This window comes from Filicampus tigris, chromosome 3 (assembly GCF_054856515.1).
Source record: "Filicampus tigris isolate MCC_2025a chromosome 3, RoL_Ftig_1.0, whole genome shotgun sequence".
In the NCBI taxonomy this organism is placed as follows: Eukaryota; Metazoa; Chordata; class Actinopteri; order Syngnathiformes; family Syngnathidae; genus Filicampus; species Filicampus tigris.
The window spans coordinates 13,425,997-13,445,195 of NC_141219.1; the positions used below are offsets into that span (position 1 = coordinate 13,425,997).

At 42.3% G+C, this 19,199-nt stretch overlaps 2 protein-coding genes across 3 annotated transcripts; one reads left to right on the top strand and one right to left on the bottom strand.

The window, feature by feature from the left end:
• Positions 1–6,941: 6,941 nt before the first annotated feature.
• On the bottom strand, positions 6,942–14,774 carry ppm1g (protein phosphatase, Mg2+/Mn2+ dependent, 1G). 2 transcript variants are annotated; one of them, XM_086026760.1, is made up of 14 exons: positions 14,635–14,774; positions 14,208–14,344; positions 13,327–13,396; positions 13,062–13,147; positions 12,836–12,965; positions 12,613–12,724; positions 11,490–11,695; positions 11,212–11,396; positions 11,005–11,136; positions 9,620–9,722; positions 9,290–9,421; positions 8,795–8,924; positions 8,583–8,685; positions 6,942–8,299 (listed from the first exon to the last, which is right to left on the bottom strand). In XM_086026760.1, the coding sequence occupies exons 2-14, from the start codon at positions 14,316–14,318 to the stop codon at positions 8,072–8,074; spliced, it is 1,728 nt and encodes a 575-aa protein (XP_085882886.1). In that variant the 5' UTR covers positions 14,319–14,344; positions 14,635–14,774; the 3' UTR covers positions 6,942–8,071. The 2 variants fall into 2 exon arrangements, with proteins under 2 accessions (XP_085882886.1, XP_085882885.1); XM_086026759.1 differs by having other exon boundaries at positions 11,212–11,399.
• A 1,398-nt stretch (positions 14,775–16,172) lies between these two features.
• mis12 (MIS12 kinetochore complex component) lies at positions 16,173–18,753 on the top strand. Its single transcript, XM_086025654.1, has 2 exons — positions 16,173–16,659; positions 18,317–18,753. Exons 1-2 carry the CDS (start codon positions 16,267–16,269, stop codon positions 18,566–18,568), a joined length of 645 nt encoding a protein of 214 aa, XP_085881780.1. The 5' UTR covers positions 16,173–16,266; the 3' UTR covers positions 18,569–18,753.
• The last annotated feature ends 446 nt before the right edge of the window (positions 18,754–19,199 follow it).

The following is a 19,199-nucleotide window of genomic DNA, read 5'->3' on the forward strand; positions in this document are numbered from 1 at the left end:
TCTGTTGCCTCAGGTGCCACTTGCCACAAACGCGAAATTGCCACTGGCGCAGCAATATATTTTACTTGTTAAGCATGTTCTCTTATCAGCTGGAGTGAGTAAGAGGAGTCTGAGTGAACCCATATTGTCAGCAAAGGAATACTTTTTTTCAAAAGGCTCCAAATCTACTGCGTGACTAAGTAAATAAATGAGATAAAGAGGGAGAAAAGGCTGTGACGGCATCATGTGCAAATGATTACAAGTGTAAAGGGAGAGAAAATGTTTTTAATCAAGTGTTCTTGTCTTGCAATGGAACGTATCCCCTCATGTGGCATAATCCACTTTTTTTTTTGGTGCACAGTTCCAGAGCAGTGCAATTTTTTTTGTGTGAACATTTAATACTTATTGTTCATGGGCCTTTAATTGTTTCCCACACTAAGGATGAAACATTTTGTTTATGGTACATAATGTAAGTGTATACATAAAAAAAAAAAATGTGTGAGACAAGTCACTTTTTCTAATGTGATTTACTGCCACAAAGAAAGCATGACAAACAGACAATGAAAAAAGTGTGTGGAATCTTATAGCAGTACATCAAACAACTGCTTGTTATGTCTAAGTGTGAGTAAGGCCAAGTGTGTGTTTGTATTTGTACCTGCACACACAACTTTGTCCTACCGCCCCCTTCACCCGAAGTCTAGACTTCAATGCAAAACGAGAGGAAAAAAAACCTAGACAGCCCATTATAGCGCGTACAATCCTTCCTGACAATAGCAACCAACCGCTATTGCACTTTATGTGAATTTGTCAAATGTAAAGTCTTCTGCTTGTGTTACATCTAACCTAATGTTAATATTAACACGTTTGATATGAAGGAGTCTAATTAATTTGGGGTGCACTGAAAGGGAAAAAAAATAATGTTATGAAATGCAGTCCATATTATACTAGACTAGACATGACTATAGACCAAAGGTAAGTAAAGTAGCCAAAAAAGGAACTAGAGTAAGAGTAGTCTTACTTTAGAATAAAATGACTCAAGATTTTGTTTTAAGTAGTCCTCCAAATAATTACCTTAGTAAGAGTAAGAATGTAATCAAGAACTGAGTAATTGGTGAGTAACTGCTGATGACAAAAAGAAATGTGCAACTTTAAATATTACCCAACATTATCACTTTAAATACAAATCTTTATAAATAACACAATTAAAGCAAATCCAGCAACAACAAACTGTCTTAAATCATAGTAATTGTTTACGTTTACACTTTTGAAATGACTACAATAGGCTCACTACGTAATGATTACAGAGAAAAACAGCTCAGGGCACGTCATACAGTAGCTGTTGTTTTTCATAGTGTGTAAGGGTAAATATAGATTAAATGTGAGGCCAGGGATGCCACGGAATATTTATGTGTGGTCATTTGACTGCCTGGCTCTGTTTGATGGTTATAAAACATGTCAAACATGACGATTGGTTACGTAAAATTCGTGGAACAGTCATGTGACACAAGTCTCTCTGATGAATAAACCAAAACAGATCGTGCAAGCGATTAACCCTGAAGATAATACAAGTAGTGAGCGGAATCTAACTCAGTCTATTGGAATAAAAATGGGATTTATTCTCAACAACAATACTCATGTAAAGGTAAAACATATATTACACTAAAACTACTCTGTTAAGTTTAATTCATCCAAAAATTCCTTAAAGCGAAAGTCAACCCAAACATATTTTTTTCCAAGAGTATGTTCTATGAAAGCCCACTAGTTGAAACAAGGCATTCTGATATACAGTATATTGCGTTTGTGGAATAAGAGTTAATCCACCCGTTTTTAGCCATCTCCGGGGGCGGCCATTTCGTCACTTCTGTCAATTGAAAATCAGGGCTCATGTAACAACCAATCACGGCTCAGCTTCAGAAAACAGGTGAGCTTTGATTGGTCGTTACCTGAGCAACTGAGTAAATACAGCTCATCACTACCCGTCGCTGCTCTAGGCCTCACTTTTATCCTCTGTGGGGCATAGTCAGGGTGAGACAGCATCTCACTGAACAGTGCACACGCACATTTTCGTGTGCACATTTGCATGCATTTGTATCCCACTCTGCACCTGAGAAGACCTGGTTTCTCATGCCATCCACAGTCAGGGTTTCATGAAATAAAACACACACATATCCAGATACTCATAATACATGAAGGAACAAGTCGAATTAAAAAGCAACGTTTTGCTGAGCTTAATTTGCTGCATAATGCCCTTTTTTTTTTTTTTTTGCCGTTGCTTTGCGTTTGTGTACCATCGCATCACTCTGTATGACGTACTGATTTGACAGCCAGTAAGAGTGAAAATAAAATCAAACCAAAGTGAAAATCAAACCTTGTTTCCTGAAGACCTGTTCTTTTGGAGTTTGCATTCAGATCAACAGTCAAATTAAGTGAGTTGTTGGACAGTATCAAGGGATCTAAGAATTCTGAATCCATGTGAAAATGGCAGGAAAATTACAAGTATCCAACATTTCCCCTAGATGTGGGGTGGCAAAGGGGGTGGTCAAAGAGTGACCACCCCTGGTCACCAAGTAGCTCCGCCACTGTCTACTCAAATCTACTCTACTGTATTCTGCTATGCTATACTATACTATACTATACTATACTATACTATACTATACTATACTATACTATACTATGTAAATGTCATTTGACAAGACCCTCATCGTAATCAAATTTTTCGTGTATATCCATATACATGACGAGTTTACCCTCATAATATTCTGACTTTCTTCTTCTAAAAACAGTTTGAGTTTTTATTTTTTTTATATGACTTTGTCTTTCTTGTATATGACTTTTGTAAAATGACATTTTCATTTTCCGACTTAGTTCTCATAGGAAGGCTTTTTGTACTGTCATTCTGAAATCTAAACGATGTAAAGTATTGAGTTTTTTTAATCTTTATTATAATACTACAAATTTATCGTCCAAATGTTAGGTCTTTTTACCACTGTATTTGTACTTTCACACAGGACCCCCAATTCTCTTCCATTTTTGAGCGGGCACGGTTAAGAATTTGTTCAGAAACCAGTGGGGTTGCTCAGGCACATAGTAAACAATTGTGCTGTTCCCGACACAGGGTTTATTTACATTTAGCAAGAGGACAAAATATGTGGGCTGGCTTAACATGTTGGTTGTCCTGACGTGAGATTGTGAGGAAGTGACACAAAGAGAGAAGACAAAGGCATCACTCAGGATGGAGAACACCAGAGGACACATGTGTGTGTTGAGAATGGGAGAAAAAAGAGAGGAAGCGGAGAGAAAAAAGGAAGAGGTAGTTTTCCTGTTTTACATCAGTAAAGGAGACACACTCGCACATACACAGGGGATGTGTCTGGAGCTGACGTGTGGCGACATCCTGCCATCAACAGCTGACATTGGCATGTTAGTGTGTGTGTGTGCGTGTAGACATTTAGGCATGTACTACTTGGCTATTTAAAGAAGGTAAAGGTGAAATGTACTTTGTATGATGCATTGTATGTTAAAGACGAAGTCAACCCAAACATATTTTTTCAAGAATATGTTCTGTGCAGTTCCACTAGTTGAAGCAAGGCATTCTGATAAATATTGCGTTTGTGGGATAAGAGTTAATCCGCTCGTTTTTAGCCATCTCTGGGGGCGGCTATTTTGTCACTTCAGTCAACTGAAAATGACATCACAACTACTCAGGGCTTAGGTAACGACCAATCACAGCTGACCTGTTTTCTGAAGCTGAGCAGTGATTGGTCATACCTGAGCCCTTAGGCACTGTGATGTCATTTTCAGTCGACAGCAATTGGCAAAATGGCTGCCTCCTGAGATCGATGAAAACGGTCAATTTTGCTGCTAAATTGATATTCCGCAAACACAATATGAATCAGAATACCATGTTTGGACTAGTGGTGCCGCAAAAAATATATTATTGTACATTTTTTACTTGACCTCTCATTTAACTTTAGACTCAAAATAATCCATAAATGTGCTTGTGAGTGCGAATGGTTGTTTGTTTGCCTACTGTATATGTTCACTACAGACAGCTAGCTGGCAACAGGTCCAGGGTGTGTCTCGCCTTTCGCCCAAAGTCAGCTGGGATAGACACCAATTCACCCACTATGACCATAGTGAGGACAAGCCCGAAAGAAAACGAAGAACGATAGATTGTTAGCCTTCAACATAGTCAGAAGGTATAAAAGGAATTTTAGTCAAATGCTTATCCCGTGTCGCTCAGACGGTTTTTAGGCAATATTAATGTCGGTTTAACAATCCACTTTTAAAATATTTGTCACGTGTGCACATACTGTATTATGACAGCAGAAATGCCGAACAGTGTGGTTTTGAAAAACACACAGTATAGTAAGTCATCCATTCTCACTCTCAGTCGGTATTTTGACTGCAGGTCTTCGACTGCTGGAATGTGTGCGCGTGTGTGCGTGTGTCCTGAGGTGTGTGCAATGTGAGGGCAACGAGGCCGACAGAGTTTGACGAACGAGAGCCGGTGACCAAAAAAGACTTGGAATCTTGATGAATGCTCCCACTGTCTAACTACAACCTGCTATTGTGGTCTATAGCACGCTATATTGGACTGTGCCACATACACGTGCGCACCCACACACACACACACACACACACACACACATATATGTGTACAATTGTAGGTCTGTCAAGTTTAGGGGCTTGCAGACAGAATAACAGACACGTGCGCACAAACACACACACATCTGGACAAGGTGGGCATTGAGTTCCCAAGTAACCATTTGTAGAAGCATTTTTATAGTCTTTTGCACTAAAAATCAGACCCACTGCTTCGTAGCATACTCGATATTTCACTGCCTAGTACATCTTCAACATTTTTGTGGTTTTCAAGATACTTTTGGACCGCTCCAGAGTTTAAATTTAGTTTGGACTGCGTGTGTGATGGCAGCACGGTGTACAAGTGGTTAGTACATCCGGCCTCCCTGTGTGGACTTTGCATGTTCTCCTCATGCTTGTGTGGATTTTCAACAGGCACTGAGCCTTCCTCCCACATTCCAAAAACGTGCTTGTTGGGTATATTGAAGACTCTATTGTCCATACGTTACACTCACATAACCGCTCGAGTTCTTTCCTGCAGTTTGGGAGTCCTTCATACTCATGAACAAAGCTGACTCAATGGATCCACCACTAAAACTCGTAATCTACACTGTGAGGACAAAAAAACATCCTGCCTGTTTAAGTCAAGCGGAAGTGTGCGAGCATGTGTGTGTCCACGCTGACGTTTTTAGAATCCAAGGACAGTACGTTTCCTTTCACGCTTTCCATTGTTTTCTGCAGCAAGAATGATCCTTCCAACGGGCAGCAGCAGCCTATAGGAAGACTGCGATAAGCATGCTGAATGAACAATTGGTAACTTAAAGTAGGGATAGGCTATCTTTTGTACTCTAGGGACACATGAGTTTCGGAACGAAGAGATGGGCCAGGTTATTCTTACTATATACATATATATAAACATTTTACACGCATACATAATTGTATATATATTTATATCTATATCCATATACATACATAATATATATACACACACACACACACACAAAGTTTTGCCTCACTTCGAATGATCCGGGAGGAAGATGAGCCATAACCACTGTGTACAACTGTGTATATAACATTAAAAAGTGTTGTGAATTGCTTTTTTCCTGAGAAAAAAACCTGAATTGGTTCTTGCACTTCATGTTGGTTTCTTGTTCAGTAGATTTGCGTCATCCTTGAATGGTCATTTTTATGCAAGGGAGCCCTTTGCACTGTTAGTGGGTGGTTACAATATGTGGTTATTTAGTTGTTTGCTTTAAATCTTTTGTTGTTGGGTTTGGTGGATGACGAAATATATTAGGAGCACATATTTTGCACGTATATTTTGTTCATATTTAAATAGAATTTCTGTCACACATCTGGGAAGTACGTGGTCCCCTGTATTTTCCCCAGTGGCACTGATGAATAAAACAGTGCCCCCCTCTGGCATTTAAGTTGCCCAACTCTGATGTAACTGCTTGGTGAGCCAAATTAAAGACTGATCTGTGGCCCCCATGACAGGTTGCCTACCACTGAAGTAAAGGAAAACGTTATATTCCATGACTTCATCTGCTGTTAAGTATCATTTCCTATTCAGGCACTGTGTCCCTACTCAGTGAAAAGAATTTGTACTACCTGAATCACAAAAAGCAGTTTTTCATATTACTTAAGAGTGTCCCGTATGGTTTTTTTGTTTTTTTTTACCTTCTTGTGTTTGTTTGTATTGACTTTTCCTATGAAGGTGCAGTCTGTGGCATGAGCAACTTTATGTTGCGGTTGGGCCCTCTTGAGCAATCTCTCCCTCCTCAGTCCTTTGGGAGGGACTTCACCCTACTGTCACTCAAAAGATCTTTGCTCCCCTCTGCTGGGTTTTTGCCTCACTTCGAATGACCCGGGAGGAAGAGAAGCCATAACCACTGTGTACAACTGTTTGTAGTAGTTTTACTATGTTAAGGGGTTATACAGACATCCATTTTCTATAGGAATTTCCATTGGAGCAAATGCCATTTGATTTTGCACTCAGGCTCACTTTTACACCTATGGAAAATTTGGAGTTCCAATTTAACCTAACGAGTGACTCTGGAATGAAGGACTAAAAAGAGATTTGAATCTTATGCAATTTTCACAAAACTGTGAAAAGGTAAAGTCACTCTATTACATTTCCTGTATTTCTTCAAAGAAACAATTAATCAGGGAGTAATAATCAACAAACTAAGGCAGCATATTGCAAATTACTATTATGATCTATATTCTGCATTCTTTGTGATCAATCAAACACCAGATATAAATATTATATAAATATTAATTGTATTTGTGTGGAAATGTAGCTGCTGAATTCAATGTTTTGATCAGTTTTACCAGCATATTAGACATCATACGTTAGTAGCGATACACACTTCTGCTTATTTAAAAAAATTTATTTGAATGTACTTACATACTGGTGTCAAAAGAGAATGCACCAAAAATGTTCCACTGACTTACAATTACAAAGAAAAAGTGATTTTTATCTTCACGTACAAGGACTGGGGGGGGGGGTCTATGTACAGGAGGGAAAACTGAGTATATGAGACCCAACTTACAGTCACAATGAGTTGAGTGGTGGTGGTGGTGGGGTGGGGGGGCGGGGGGGGGTCAAAGAACCATCGAAAACTTTAAAGTCTTAAATTCATATCGTACCACTCAAAAACAAACTTGCCATCTTTCGCCACAGATCACAAAGATCTTAGAGATACTGCTATTCAGGTACAAATTGACTTTACGTAAATCCTAATCTAAAAAAAAAACATAGAATTGAAAACCGTGATATAAAGAATGTCTCTGGATGGACGTCTAAGCTTTCGGGACAATAAAAAATAATTTCTTGCTTCCAGAAATTCATTTAAACATTGAAGACATGTAGGAATGAAGGGAAAGAAAAACAAGGGGGGGGGGGGGGGGGGGGGTCAGGGGCAGTATAATGTTGACGTGAATTGAAGAAAATCCATCCAATGCAGCACTAAACTCAAAACACGCATTTGGTCTCACCACCGCCTGTGACAGCAAACATGGCCTCTGCGCTCTGCCTCCAGATGGTCTAAAGATGGATAAATAGATACAAATCACAACTTTTATGGCACTTGGCAGAGGCGTCGACTGCTTCCTAACACCCAAGGAGCATCGTGCAGGTGATGGACAAAATTAAAGTTGAGAACAGAAACTGGTAGTAAGATCAAACTCTTATGAAAACTAAAGTGTGCAAAAGCCAGGTAGAGGAAAAAGCGGGGTGGCTCGGAAAAAAGTCAGGAATTGACCAAAGCGTGCTACAAAGTAGCTTGGGAAAAAACGAGCTGCTCTATGCCAGTGACTGGCGGAGGGGTGGGGTAGGGGGTTATTACTAATATCAGCGAAGGACAGAAACAACTGGCAGGTGCGAGTTTAAAGTGAGGATCCACCTAAAACAGAAAACTCTCCGTTCCAAGGTGAAGTGAGCATCGTGTGAGGTCAGGACTTGATTTCTGGTGACCAGCTGCTCCGCGCCCCCAACAGTTCCTCCTTAGCTCTGGTCACTTTTGGGCTTTTTGCTGCCATTCCCGTTGTTCTCGGGCTCGGCTCCTCCCTCCGCCGCCTTCTGCTCTTCCTCCGGGTGCTTCCTCTTCTTGGTGTCGTCTGACAGGGTCTGAGCGAGGCAGGGGTGTGGTCGGAAGGTGACGATCATGCAGGTCATGTTGTCGCATCCTGTCCCGTCGCCAGATGTGTCTGGGGCCAAACAATGGTCCAAAAGCTGAGGAGGGAAACGCAAATCATAAATCATAACGGTGGTTGGTTTGCAGCCACCATCTAGCATTTGTAACGCCAAATTTTGCCAACGACTCCAAACAACAAAATAAAGAGGGTCACTGCTGAGTGGAGGAGCCACTATAGTTCAGTTTTACACCACTCCCAAGTACAACCACAAAAACGACAGCTGTATTGTTCCATGAATACCTCTTTGACAGTGTTAATCAACATTTATTGAATCGAATTAGGTTGTGTGTAGCTATAAGAGCGTGATATGTTTTTGTCACCTCCTCCACAATGGACGAAAGAGGTCTGGCGCCGCCGCCGCTCTGGTCGGGCTTGATCCTCTCGCTGATGAAGTCGACCACCTCCTGACTGCTCAACACGTTCCTGCACGTGCGGATGAGAGAACGAGGCTCAGCGACAGGTGAAACGTAACAGCCGCGGCAGTGTGAGGCAAGTATTTAGCAGAGAGCATTTCAAAGCGAAAGCGTCCCACCAGATGCCGTCGCAGGCGATGACCATGAAGTCGTGGTCATCGTTGAGGGTCAGGACTTTCACGTCGGGCATGGCCGAAATCATCTGCTCCTCTGGTGGCAGGACCTTGTTCCTCTTGTAGAAATGGTCACCTGAGATCACGGAGGACGGAGCAGAACAGCAACATTATCCAGTCATTCTTTTTGATTAATCTTTTTTTTTTACATTGTGTCATCATCCACCAAAGGTTGGAAAACCAAATCAAAGTGCATTGTCCTCTTGAAGGAAATGACATTTTAAAAAGTAACAAACATAGTTTGACAAAGTAAAGGAAGGACGCCTGGGGAAAAAAATAAATAAAATCAGTGCACTAGAGCGCCTGGGGAAAAAAATAAATAAAATCAGTGCACTAGAGAAGTACAGTATTTGCACTGATGTCAGATGTGCGGTTGTACCTAATTCAGTGGCACTTGAGTAAAGGTACATTGGCGCTATTCAGCAATGTGTGCAAACGTACCAATGGCTCTGGAGAGGTTCAGTCCGCCGTTGACTCGTCCGTCCATGGTCACTTTGCCTCCTGCCTTTTTAATGCGAGACAGCTCCAGCTCGTCCTCAGGCTTGTGGTCATAAGACATGTCCACAGCTTTCCCTGTGGCAAAACCACAACGCGTATTCTATTTCACATGCTACACCGTACAACACAAAATTCAGACAAAATCCAGTTCTTAACATATCAGCTGAAACACACGCCCGGGTGCTTAACTAATAACAGAAAAGCAAATATTTGTGGCATAAAGTAACCTTAACTAACTTTGACGTGACACTGACCAAAACATGAGATTGTTACCTCGCTCGGAGACCACGCAGCGGGAGTCTCCAGCGTTGGCCACAATCAGCTGCTTGCCTCGGATCAGAGCCACAACGGCGGTGGTGCCGCTGTCTGAGCCGGGCTGTAATCCAGCCCCCCAAAAACACAAGAGATAGTTAACGCTTTAAAAGCCGCTTCCTGAACAACAAGGACATTCACAACAACGCCTCAAATCTTGACATTCATTGTGGTGCATTTTTCGACACGTTACTAAGGCCCACAGCACACAAACCCGACTGAAATGGACAAGCACCAACAAATTATAGCCGATGATTTACACTCAAAACACTTGTCGATTGACCCTCGCACACATTCTCATCAAAAACAACCTTTTGAGGTTCCACATAGTGCGCCGTCTTGGTTTTTTTTTTTCAACCTCAGACAACATTCTCAAGGAAAAAATGGATTGTCATGGCTGCTGTGGATGCGTTAAAATAGCAAGAAAAGAAGAAATGGGCAGTTGCCAATGGCTACGTTTACATGGACAAAATGTCATCGATTCGATCAGATTTCGGATTAAAAGTATGATCGGATGCACTGTTTTCATGGACACGAAAAATTTTGATCCAATTAGGCCTTGCGTGTTTATGCATCGCACTTTTGATCCGAACAAATTATTTTAACATGTGCAGATCTTCCGAGAATAACAGAAACGCGTACACTGACGTTACGGACATGCGCGGTAAAGACGGTTTGTTCCGAAATTTCTGAATTAGTGTTTTCACGCGAGCCAATTGGATTATCAATCGACATAAACCACCCCTCTCGTTCGGAATAAAATATTGATCGGAATGGGCTTGATCGGGTCAGAATATTCCAAATGGGGTATGGACATGAAGCGTTATTCCGATCAGGCTTTTAATCCGAATAAATGTTTCCATGTAAACGTAGCCATTGATCGCCCAATTCATTGGCTGCATTTGTGCATTTTGACATCATTCCACAGAATCCACACTTCACAATTAACTGAACCGGCGGTTCACCATTCATGAAAACTAGTGGCAGAACCCCTTACGCTGCTCACAACAGTTGCGTCACGTCGCTCGGTGTGCGGCGGGCCAAAGGACGGCAGAAGGATATACAGCGGAACTTATGTGAAGTGTGACTCATGATGACATCCCCTATTACTTGTTAGTGTTTTATTTGTTGTTCGTTTTAGGTTGTTACTTTTTGCACACTTGGAAGAAGAATATAATTGTACTTAATCATAATTTTGCCTGTCATATTGTTGAGGCTTGGCGGGGCCTATTTTGAAGCACAATTTAAGAAAAACAACCTCGATAAATCGCAATTAGACAGATAAGACAAAAGGTGTCAAACTGTTCCATAAAAAACAAATTGGAATCTTTCTTCCGGGGACACACCTCCTCTTTGCCGTTCATCCCCGGTAGAATCATTTCCTCCTCATCTTCATCCTCAGAGTCTTCCTCCCCCTCTTCAGTGTCCTCCTCTTCCAGCTCACTGCTGTCAGCCTCCTCCCCCTCTTCACTGCCATTCTGAACAAGAACAACAACATCAGCATGTGCTTCTACTGTCTTGACCAAACCAAGGATTGGACTTTGTTCCCTCACCTCTTCATCGCTGCCCTCCTCCTCCTCCTCTTCACCCTCCCCTTCAGACTCCTCACTGTCATCGAAGAATCTGGACTTGGAATCGCCTTCAGTTTTGGAGGACGAAGAACACGAGGGGCCCGCGTCCACTTCAGCTTTAGTGGCCTTCTCTTCTCCATTGGAGCCACCTGAGCCGTCGCAGTCTGCTGCTGTGGAGGTGCCACAAGCACTCAAGTCCTCAAAACTGAAAGTGCTTTTGAATGAGACACAAAGCGATGACCGGGATCAAGCGATCCTACCTGAGCCGCAGCCTTCGGCGCTAATCGTTCTGCGGCAAGCCCGCAGCTTGGACCCGCATTCCACTCCGTCGCCGTCCTTCTCCGTTCCATTGCTCTCCTCCTCCACCTCTCCGTTCACAATCTCCTCCTTCTTTGGTCCTTCCTCACCTTCCCCCTTGTGTCCAGAGGCCTCCGGAGACTGGCCCGAGGCCTTCTTAGCGGTTGTGCTGGAAACAACAGTATGATTGCCAATGAGAGCAAGCCATTTTCGACATTTTAGATTGGTCAATGATGGAGAGTCTCTGCCACCAAAATGCACAGGTGAAGTCAGTGAATGGTGCAATTGATTATTGCAATCTGCTTCTACCTTGACAGTCATGCCATGTTTTTGTAAATAAAACATACCAGTAAACAGTACAGTATATTCTATGTGGAGCCTCAGAACATACTAAAGGGTCAGTTTTCTCATTGAAACTCATCAATAGAGATATGAGGTGTAGGTTTATAATTCTTAATGCAGAGTAGTTTATGACTATATACACACACACACAGTGGAACCTTTAAATTTGAACGCCACTTTGATATGTCAAAGGACAGTTCGGTGAGCATAGAAAGCATGTTTTGAGTTTCTTTGGCATTTTTTGAGACCGAAAATTACACAATGATAGCTGTGTTTAGTTTTAACGTGGAGCACAAAAAATAAACTCTTCTATATATTTATATCCACAAACATCATCTACCAAAGGGTGACGACACATTTTAATGCTTTTAACCGTAACAAGTTGTTTTTCACAATTTTGAGGGACAAGAATGATCAAATTGTGCTGTGACTTCATGCTCTCGTACACATTTCTAAATTGCTTGGTTATAAAATTAATTTTACACGTGTGCAAAGAATGTTAAAATGTTACTAAAAGTAGTAAAAGGTTTTATGACAGCAACAGAATCACCCTGATGGGTATTAGTTCTATGTATATTATTTCCTAGTGTGGGAGGGTGATGTAATCAGAGGCCAATCAGCGTCACAGTGGTGATGTGTCCAACCTTAGTGGTTGCCCAATGCCTCAATGGATATCAAAATGTAGTTCAGATTGTTTCAAAAGTGATCAATTGAATATTCCTAAAACAAAGACATTGAGCTTACCTGCTAGCGGCGGTTTGCTTGTTAGCACTCTTATTCTGTCCGTAGCGTACGAGCAGCTCCTCGATGGTCATAGTTGCCTCCTCGTGAAGTAACGCCGCCTCCTCTGTGTCCACTGGATGAAGAACAGAAAAGACAGAGAGAGAGAGAGAGATTTTGTCATTAGTAGCACTCTACACCAAGAAACAGGGAGCTGAAACCCCTGGTTATTTTAGGATGCACTCACCGTCGTCCTCGTCTGCCACTTTTTTAGTGGGCGGCTCCTCGATGGGGCGCCCGGCGATCTGCACCAGCTCCTTGATGACGTCCTCTGTGGTGATTCTGCAGTCGATGGCCAAGAAGGCATCCTCCAGTGCCTGGAAAGAACACACACCAAAAAAAAAAGTATTTGAGTGAACTCAAGTGAAAAGCCCCTGTTCTGAAAAATATACTTCTCAGAAAACACTCCCAACCTTTTGTAGTTTGCCATCTTTGTAGGTTTTCTGCTCCTTGATGATATCAGGAAGGTATTTTGAGCAGTAAAGAGCCACCTCTTCTCCTAAAAAGGAAGAGCGGGTCATAAAATCTCAGCAACGGTGATAGAAGAAAGACAAAAACAGTGGAGTAACTTAATATGATTATGACTGTAGTGTTTAACAGCATTGAATAATCTTCAGTGGTGTGTGTAAAATTAAATTGTGGTTAGTGGAAATGAACAGTGTGTTCAACTACACTTACCTCCATGTCCATCATACACAGAAAACATAGCGGTCTCCTCGTCAAACTCGGGGATACAATTGTGAGCATCCTGTTCAACACACAAACACACACAAAATTAACATTAACCTAGACTTGAATGCTGTACAGTATTGGATATCGACTACAAGACTTTGCAATCAGATCATAATCCACTACAGTCACCTTGACTGAATCAAAAATGGATAGTCTAAAATGCTTAATGTACATGTAAAAAAGCTTAGCGTCACTTTGTCAGAAAACTGCAATGAATCGTCACCAAAATCCACATGCATGTGTCTACTCATGCCCACTTCTCTGGAAATATCAGAACAGTTGCTGCAGTGTTTTGATTTTTATGGGCATTAAGCCTAATTCTCACCAGACATTCACGACAGAGAAAAAGCTAAATGTCTCTTAATGTTAGAAAACTACGACCAAATGTCATCAAAATTCATGTGCACATCTCTACCTGTGCCCACATCAATCTCTGAAAATATCTAAATAATCACCTCAAAATCTAAGATTTTATAGACATTAAGCGTTTTCCTCATTAAGCTGTAGTGAGCACCTGTTGAGTGGAAGACGTCAATGTCCATAAAATCCGAAATATTGGTGTGATTGGTTTGATATTTTCAGAGTTGGATGCGAGTATAGGTAGAGATGTCCACATAGGTTTTGGTAAACACTGACCGAACATTTCTGACATCAAGGAAAACATCTTACGCCCATACAATCCAAAATATTGGGGTGATTGTTGATGTCGGAGATTGATGTGGGTAAAGTAGAGATAAGTAATTTCTAATTTTAGTGACGATTGGTCGTAGTTTTCTGAGATTAACCGACGTTAAGTGTCCGTGTTTGATTCCGCGGTGGGGGTTCACCTCCATGGAAACCCGCCAGCCCTGCATAGCGGAGAAGCCGTAGCTCATGGTGCTGTTGCCGCCATCTGAGGAAGTCTTGGTCGTGTTCGGTTGCGACAGATAAGCCCCCATGGTTGCCGGTTTCTCTGGCTTCACACCTGGAGAGAGGACGGCAGGCAATAAACATTTCATTTAGCTTCACGGGTCTGGCTCGGCGCATTCAGTCTTGCCCTTTTTACGGTTGCTAGCTAGCGTTAGCAACACAACAACAAAAAGTGGATGCTCGTCGGCTAGCTAACATTACGATGCTAACAAGAACCGGCTAAACTTCCACAGCGCAATCTTTGCCCCCCCACTCCCCGTCATACAAGCATCTACGCACTAAGCACGGAAGAGCTGATGATGACATTCAATCGCACACATTATTCTGACAACAGGGTGATCTTACACGTGGATTCAGGAGAGGGAGATTCACATAGGAAAGGCTACACGTGTGGAAGCGAAAAGCCGCTACGAGGAGACAATCCGAGAAAAGGAGCACGGAAAGAGTACGAGGTGACACCGCGCATGTCCCTTTTTCCGGCAAGCAGGGGGCGTGTCTGGAGCCCTGCGTCATGCGTGACGTTTATAACGCTTGCCGCTAGGAGGCAGCGGACTGAAAGTGTGACCTTGCCATCTATGCAGGGTACAGTTGAGCAGTGAATTCTCAAAGTGTGGTACGAGTACCACTAGTACATGGGTGTCAAACTCTGGTCCTCAAGCTCAAGGGCCACTATCCTGCATATTTTAGATGTTTCATTCCTCCATTACACCTGATTCAAATGATCAGCTCATCAGCAAGCTCTGCAGGAGCCTGTTAACGATCCTGATAATTTGAATCACGTTTGATGGAATTGGGAAACATCTGAAACATGCAGCATCATGGCTCCCGGGAGGACGCCTGTGCACTTGTGGTATGTGGGCTCCTTCTAATGTTGGGGTCTCAAGCTCATGGCTCAGGAGTCATTTGCGGCCACAGGATTTTATTTTGCGGCCCCCTACTTGACATCAAAGTTTAATGTGAATGCGGCACCCACTTTTTATGCTGTGTTGTTACCCTGGGCGATTTGTGTGTGTGTGTCTGGGGGGGCATGTGTGAATGTGTGCATGTTTGGGTGTGTGTGTGCATGTGTGCGTGCGTGTGCTTTTAAATCACTTATGGGCTATCATAGCTCAGGCTCATAACAGCTTTTGGCAAAACATACTTCTGAAGGGACACCAAATAGAAGGGTGAAAAAAACCTGTCACCCACAGTCCCAATCATATGTCTTTTATAAAACCTGCTGTGAAAAGAAAGATTGGCGACGAGACCAGCCAATTCCAAGAAAAACAGGAGAAAGAATGTTTTTTTGTTGTTGAGTAAAGGAGCACCCCGACAAGCCTTGATTGCACAAAGTTGAAGTGCCTAAAATTCAGACGTGATTACTCATCTAGACATGCTGAGGAGCATGCAGTACCATGGAGATGAAAGAGAGGACCGGGCCACCAATCTTGTTCCCGTTTTGAAGAGCACTTAATGTTCTGAACTGTTACTACTTGTAAAGATTGGATTAGTTGTACTTTTTTGAACACTTGAACCCCTTTTTTTGTGGAATACTTAATGACACACACAGACTCAGCGGCGCCCACATAAATCAGCTTGAGAACCCTGCTGAACTCATATCACTGGCCAAGTACATTTCAGTTGTATTTGACTTTTAGTTCAATACATTTATTTATACATTACATTACAATTACAATACATTACATGTATTTAGGAACACGTTTTATTTAAATATGATGCGCAATACATCTCAAATGAATCATTTTTAAAAAAGAATAAGCTATTTTGCTATATTCAAGTCTATGGTGGTACTTGGAGAGCTAGTGGTACTTGGTAGAAAATAATTTGAGAACCACTGCAGTAGCGCGTTCCTCTCTCAGTTACAATGCCATTCGTCGTCGCTTGGTTGCAGTAGAGCGCAATATTGTTGTCCACCTACTGCCAACTTAACCAAGAAGAAGGAAAGACGAAGGCGAAGCGGGAAAAGTAAAAACAAAGATGGATGTCGGAGAAGATGCCTGCGAGGAGACCGACATTCTCCCCGCGTCGTCTTTAGAACTATACGAGTCGCAGTTTTTCGGCTTCACGCCGCAGACGTTCATGTTTCGTCTCTCCAGCGCCTTCCTGGACTGTCTGAGCGACATATTGAACGTGGTGGAGAAAGTATGTGTGCGACAATTGAGTCAAGGTGAGTCGGACGCGACAACCGAGGAGCAGCTCCGTGTCCGGGCGAGAAAGTGTAGCCGCAAACTGCAAGCGTTTGTGGGGGATGGCTTCAACCAGCTGTCGGAGCGGATGGAGGAGCTGCTGGTCACCCGCTGTTTCTCGGTTCCGCCCAAGGTCCTATTGAAGGAGGACCAGGGTCACATGAAACATGCCCCGGACATACAGGCGAGTCATATCAGTTCAACGAGAAACTCCAGACTCTAGAGTAGATGTCTGTTTGCGTTTGTTTATTTATTTATTTATTTATTTATTCATTCATTCATTCATTCATTTATTCATTCATTCACTCACTCACTCACTAGTGTTTCAACTAGTGGGCCTGCTGGGAACATATCCTTGAAAAAAATATGTTTGGGTTGTTTTCCACTTTAAGTGTTGTGTCCCCCTACACATAAAAATTATAGGGTTAGTCCAAACACGTTATTCTGGCTAATATTGCGTTTGTGGAATATGAATTAACCAACAAAATCCACCCGTGTTTATCCATCTCATCTCATCCCAGTGACATCACACCTGCTCGCGCCTCAGGTAAAGGCCAATCAAGGCTCAGCTTGCGAAAGTCACATGACCAAACTCATAAAACAGGTGAGCCATGATTGGTTGTACGTGATGTGGTATAATTTTCAGTTGACAGCAAGTGGCAAAATGGCCGCCCCGAGATGGATATTTGCTGCTTAATTCATATTCAACAGAGCTGAACTGTCACAAAGTTATGGTCTGCATATTTAGCCAACCCACGTGGTGCCAGTCCGGTTTAATGACTTAGTTTCTGGTCATATAAAATAGAGTTTACTGCTGAATTAAACAAACTTGTCATGTCTTCCATGCATAATTTTGAATGTTATGAGGCTGGACGTCCGCAGCTGAAGAATGACGTTGCTCACGAAGAACACGTCACAGCAAATGAACAAATTTGATTGCACGGTTCATTTTGAACCGAGCTGAGCCGCGGGCGAGGGCGGGCTGCCCAGACCCATTTCTTTCTTCCAGAAAAGAAGTGGGTTTGGCTTCTCAGGCCCGTGTTCCTCATCCCCGACTTTGGGTAGTCACTGGGAACTGTACCGATTATCACAACAACATTGTCCTCCTCATCCCGGGGGCATTTTCAAAACGTCGCTTTTGAAGCCAATAACGTCTGGCGGTTAGTGCCTCGTATAACCACCAACAAGTTCCCATGCTTTGCAGGACATTTTTAACTCATTCACTGCCATTGACAAATTTACTTGTCTTTTCACAGCCCAGCCATTCAATCCCAGGAATTTATTTATGATTTTTTCAATTTTATTTCAAATGTTAGGGTAAAAGAGGGTCTGAAAATGTATGGCAGTAAATGAGTGAAATGTTATGGGGCTTAAGATCGCTTAGAAAGAGGGGTGGTCGCGTGCACATTCAAATAAACCACACTGGGAAACGAAAGCCGTTGTAACAAATACTACCACAGTACTTCCGGTGCTTTATAGGAACTCACTCCCATAATTATTTCTACATGAGTGTCCTCTGGAATGAGGTGGATAGATTATCTTGTGACATAACTCACTGTCATGTTGAAGGTCGACGCATTGTTTTGTTCCGTCCTCCTGTTCTCAACCGCCAACATGCCGCACAAACAAAAAGCGATAACTTGATTGAAACCTTGTGTTTTTAATGAAGAAAATTCGAACTGTACTCCAAAAGAACATAATAAAACAAAAGAGAATATAAGGTGCTAATCTGATTTTATAAAGCATTAAAAAGCCTGTGTATCATTATGGATTTTAATTCATTTCTCCTCTGATGATTTAAAGACCTCACATTCTAAACCAATATACTTCCACACGTCTAGGAGATGCTCAGACAGGAGTCGTCGTTGACGGAGCTGCGCAGGGCTCATGAGGCCGAGGTGTGTGCTAGACATGCGCTGCAGGCTGAACTTGAGGAGCAAGCGGAGGTACAGAAGCAGCTGGATGGCTTCCTGGCCTGGCTCAGGGAGGGAAAGGGCATCTTCCAGGAGAGTTTCCAACCGGTGGCGACGTCCGTCAAGAAATTGCAGCAAGTCATTGTGGAGGTGTGCAACAAGGCGCCGAATCCTCGCTGAACTTGCCTATATACTTTAGTTTGATTGTTACCCCGAGACTTTTGCACTCATTTATTTGAACTGAGGGGTGAGAGATTCTGCAAATTTCCACCCTTGTCTAAAAAATGTTTGTACATCATCAGTGACTAATTACTTTGTGCTTAAAAAATAACATTCAATAAAAATTCAAGACCCGTTTATCACCAGCAGAGGGCGTGTACACCCAACCATTCAAACCAATGAATACGTTCTATTGGAGTAATTGGGAGACAACGACACCTAAGTGTGTTACTTATATTGAGTCTGCTCCGTAATTTAGTTTTGGTCGTCGTCATTGCTGAAAATCCTGCAAAAATTGAATGCCGGAAATGGAAGCAAGGTATACAGTGGTTTGCAATTTTGAAGGAATCATTGTCTAATTTTCGAGCCTGATATGATCAATAACATTTTTGTTCGGTCTCTGTGCATCCCTTTACCAAATGTGCCCAGTAGTTGGGAATTGCTTATTTTAGAGTCTTTAATTAACCTACCATGCATGTTTCTGAAATGTCCGCTGAGAAATAATCATACAAGCATAGGATGAACATGCAAACTCCATGCATAAAACCTGAGCTGAGATTCAAACCAAGAATCTTTGACTGTTAGGCAGAAA

Excerpts from the sequence above, each read along its gene's own strand:
- ppm1g (XM_086026759.1), bottom strand. The coding sequence starts at position 14,318 with ATGGGGGCTTATCTGTCGCAACCGAACACGACCAAGACTTCCTCAGAT. Across the intron at positions 13,148-13,326 it reads TGTGTATGATGGACATGGAG|GAGAAGAGGTGGCTCTTTAC; the intron begins GTAAGTGTAGTT and ends CTTCCTTTTTAG. Across the intron at positions 9,422-9,619 it reads CTGCGTGGTCTCCGAGCGAG|GGAAAGCTGTGGACATGTCT; the intron begins GTAACAATCTCA and ends GTTTTGCCACAG.
- mis12 (XM_086025654.1), top strand. The coding sequence starts at position 16,267 with ATGGATGTCGGAGAAGATGCCTGCGAGGAGACCGACATTCTCCCCGCG. Across the intron at positions 16,660-18,316 it reads AACATGCCCCGGACATACAG|GAGATGCTCAGACAGGAGTC; the intron begins GCGAGTCATATC and ends CCACACGTCTAG.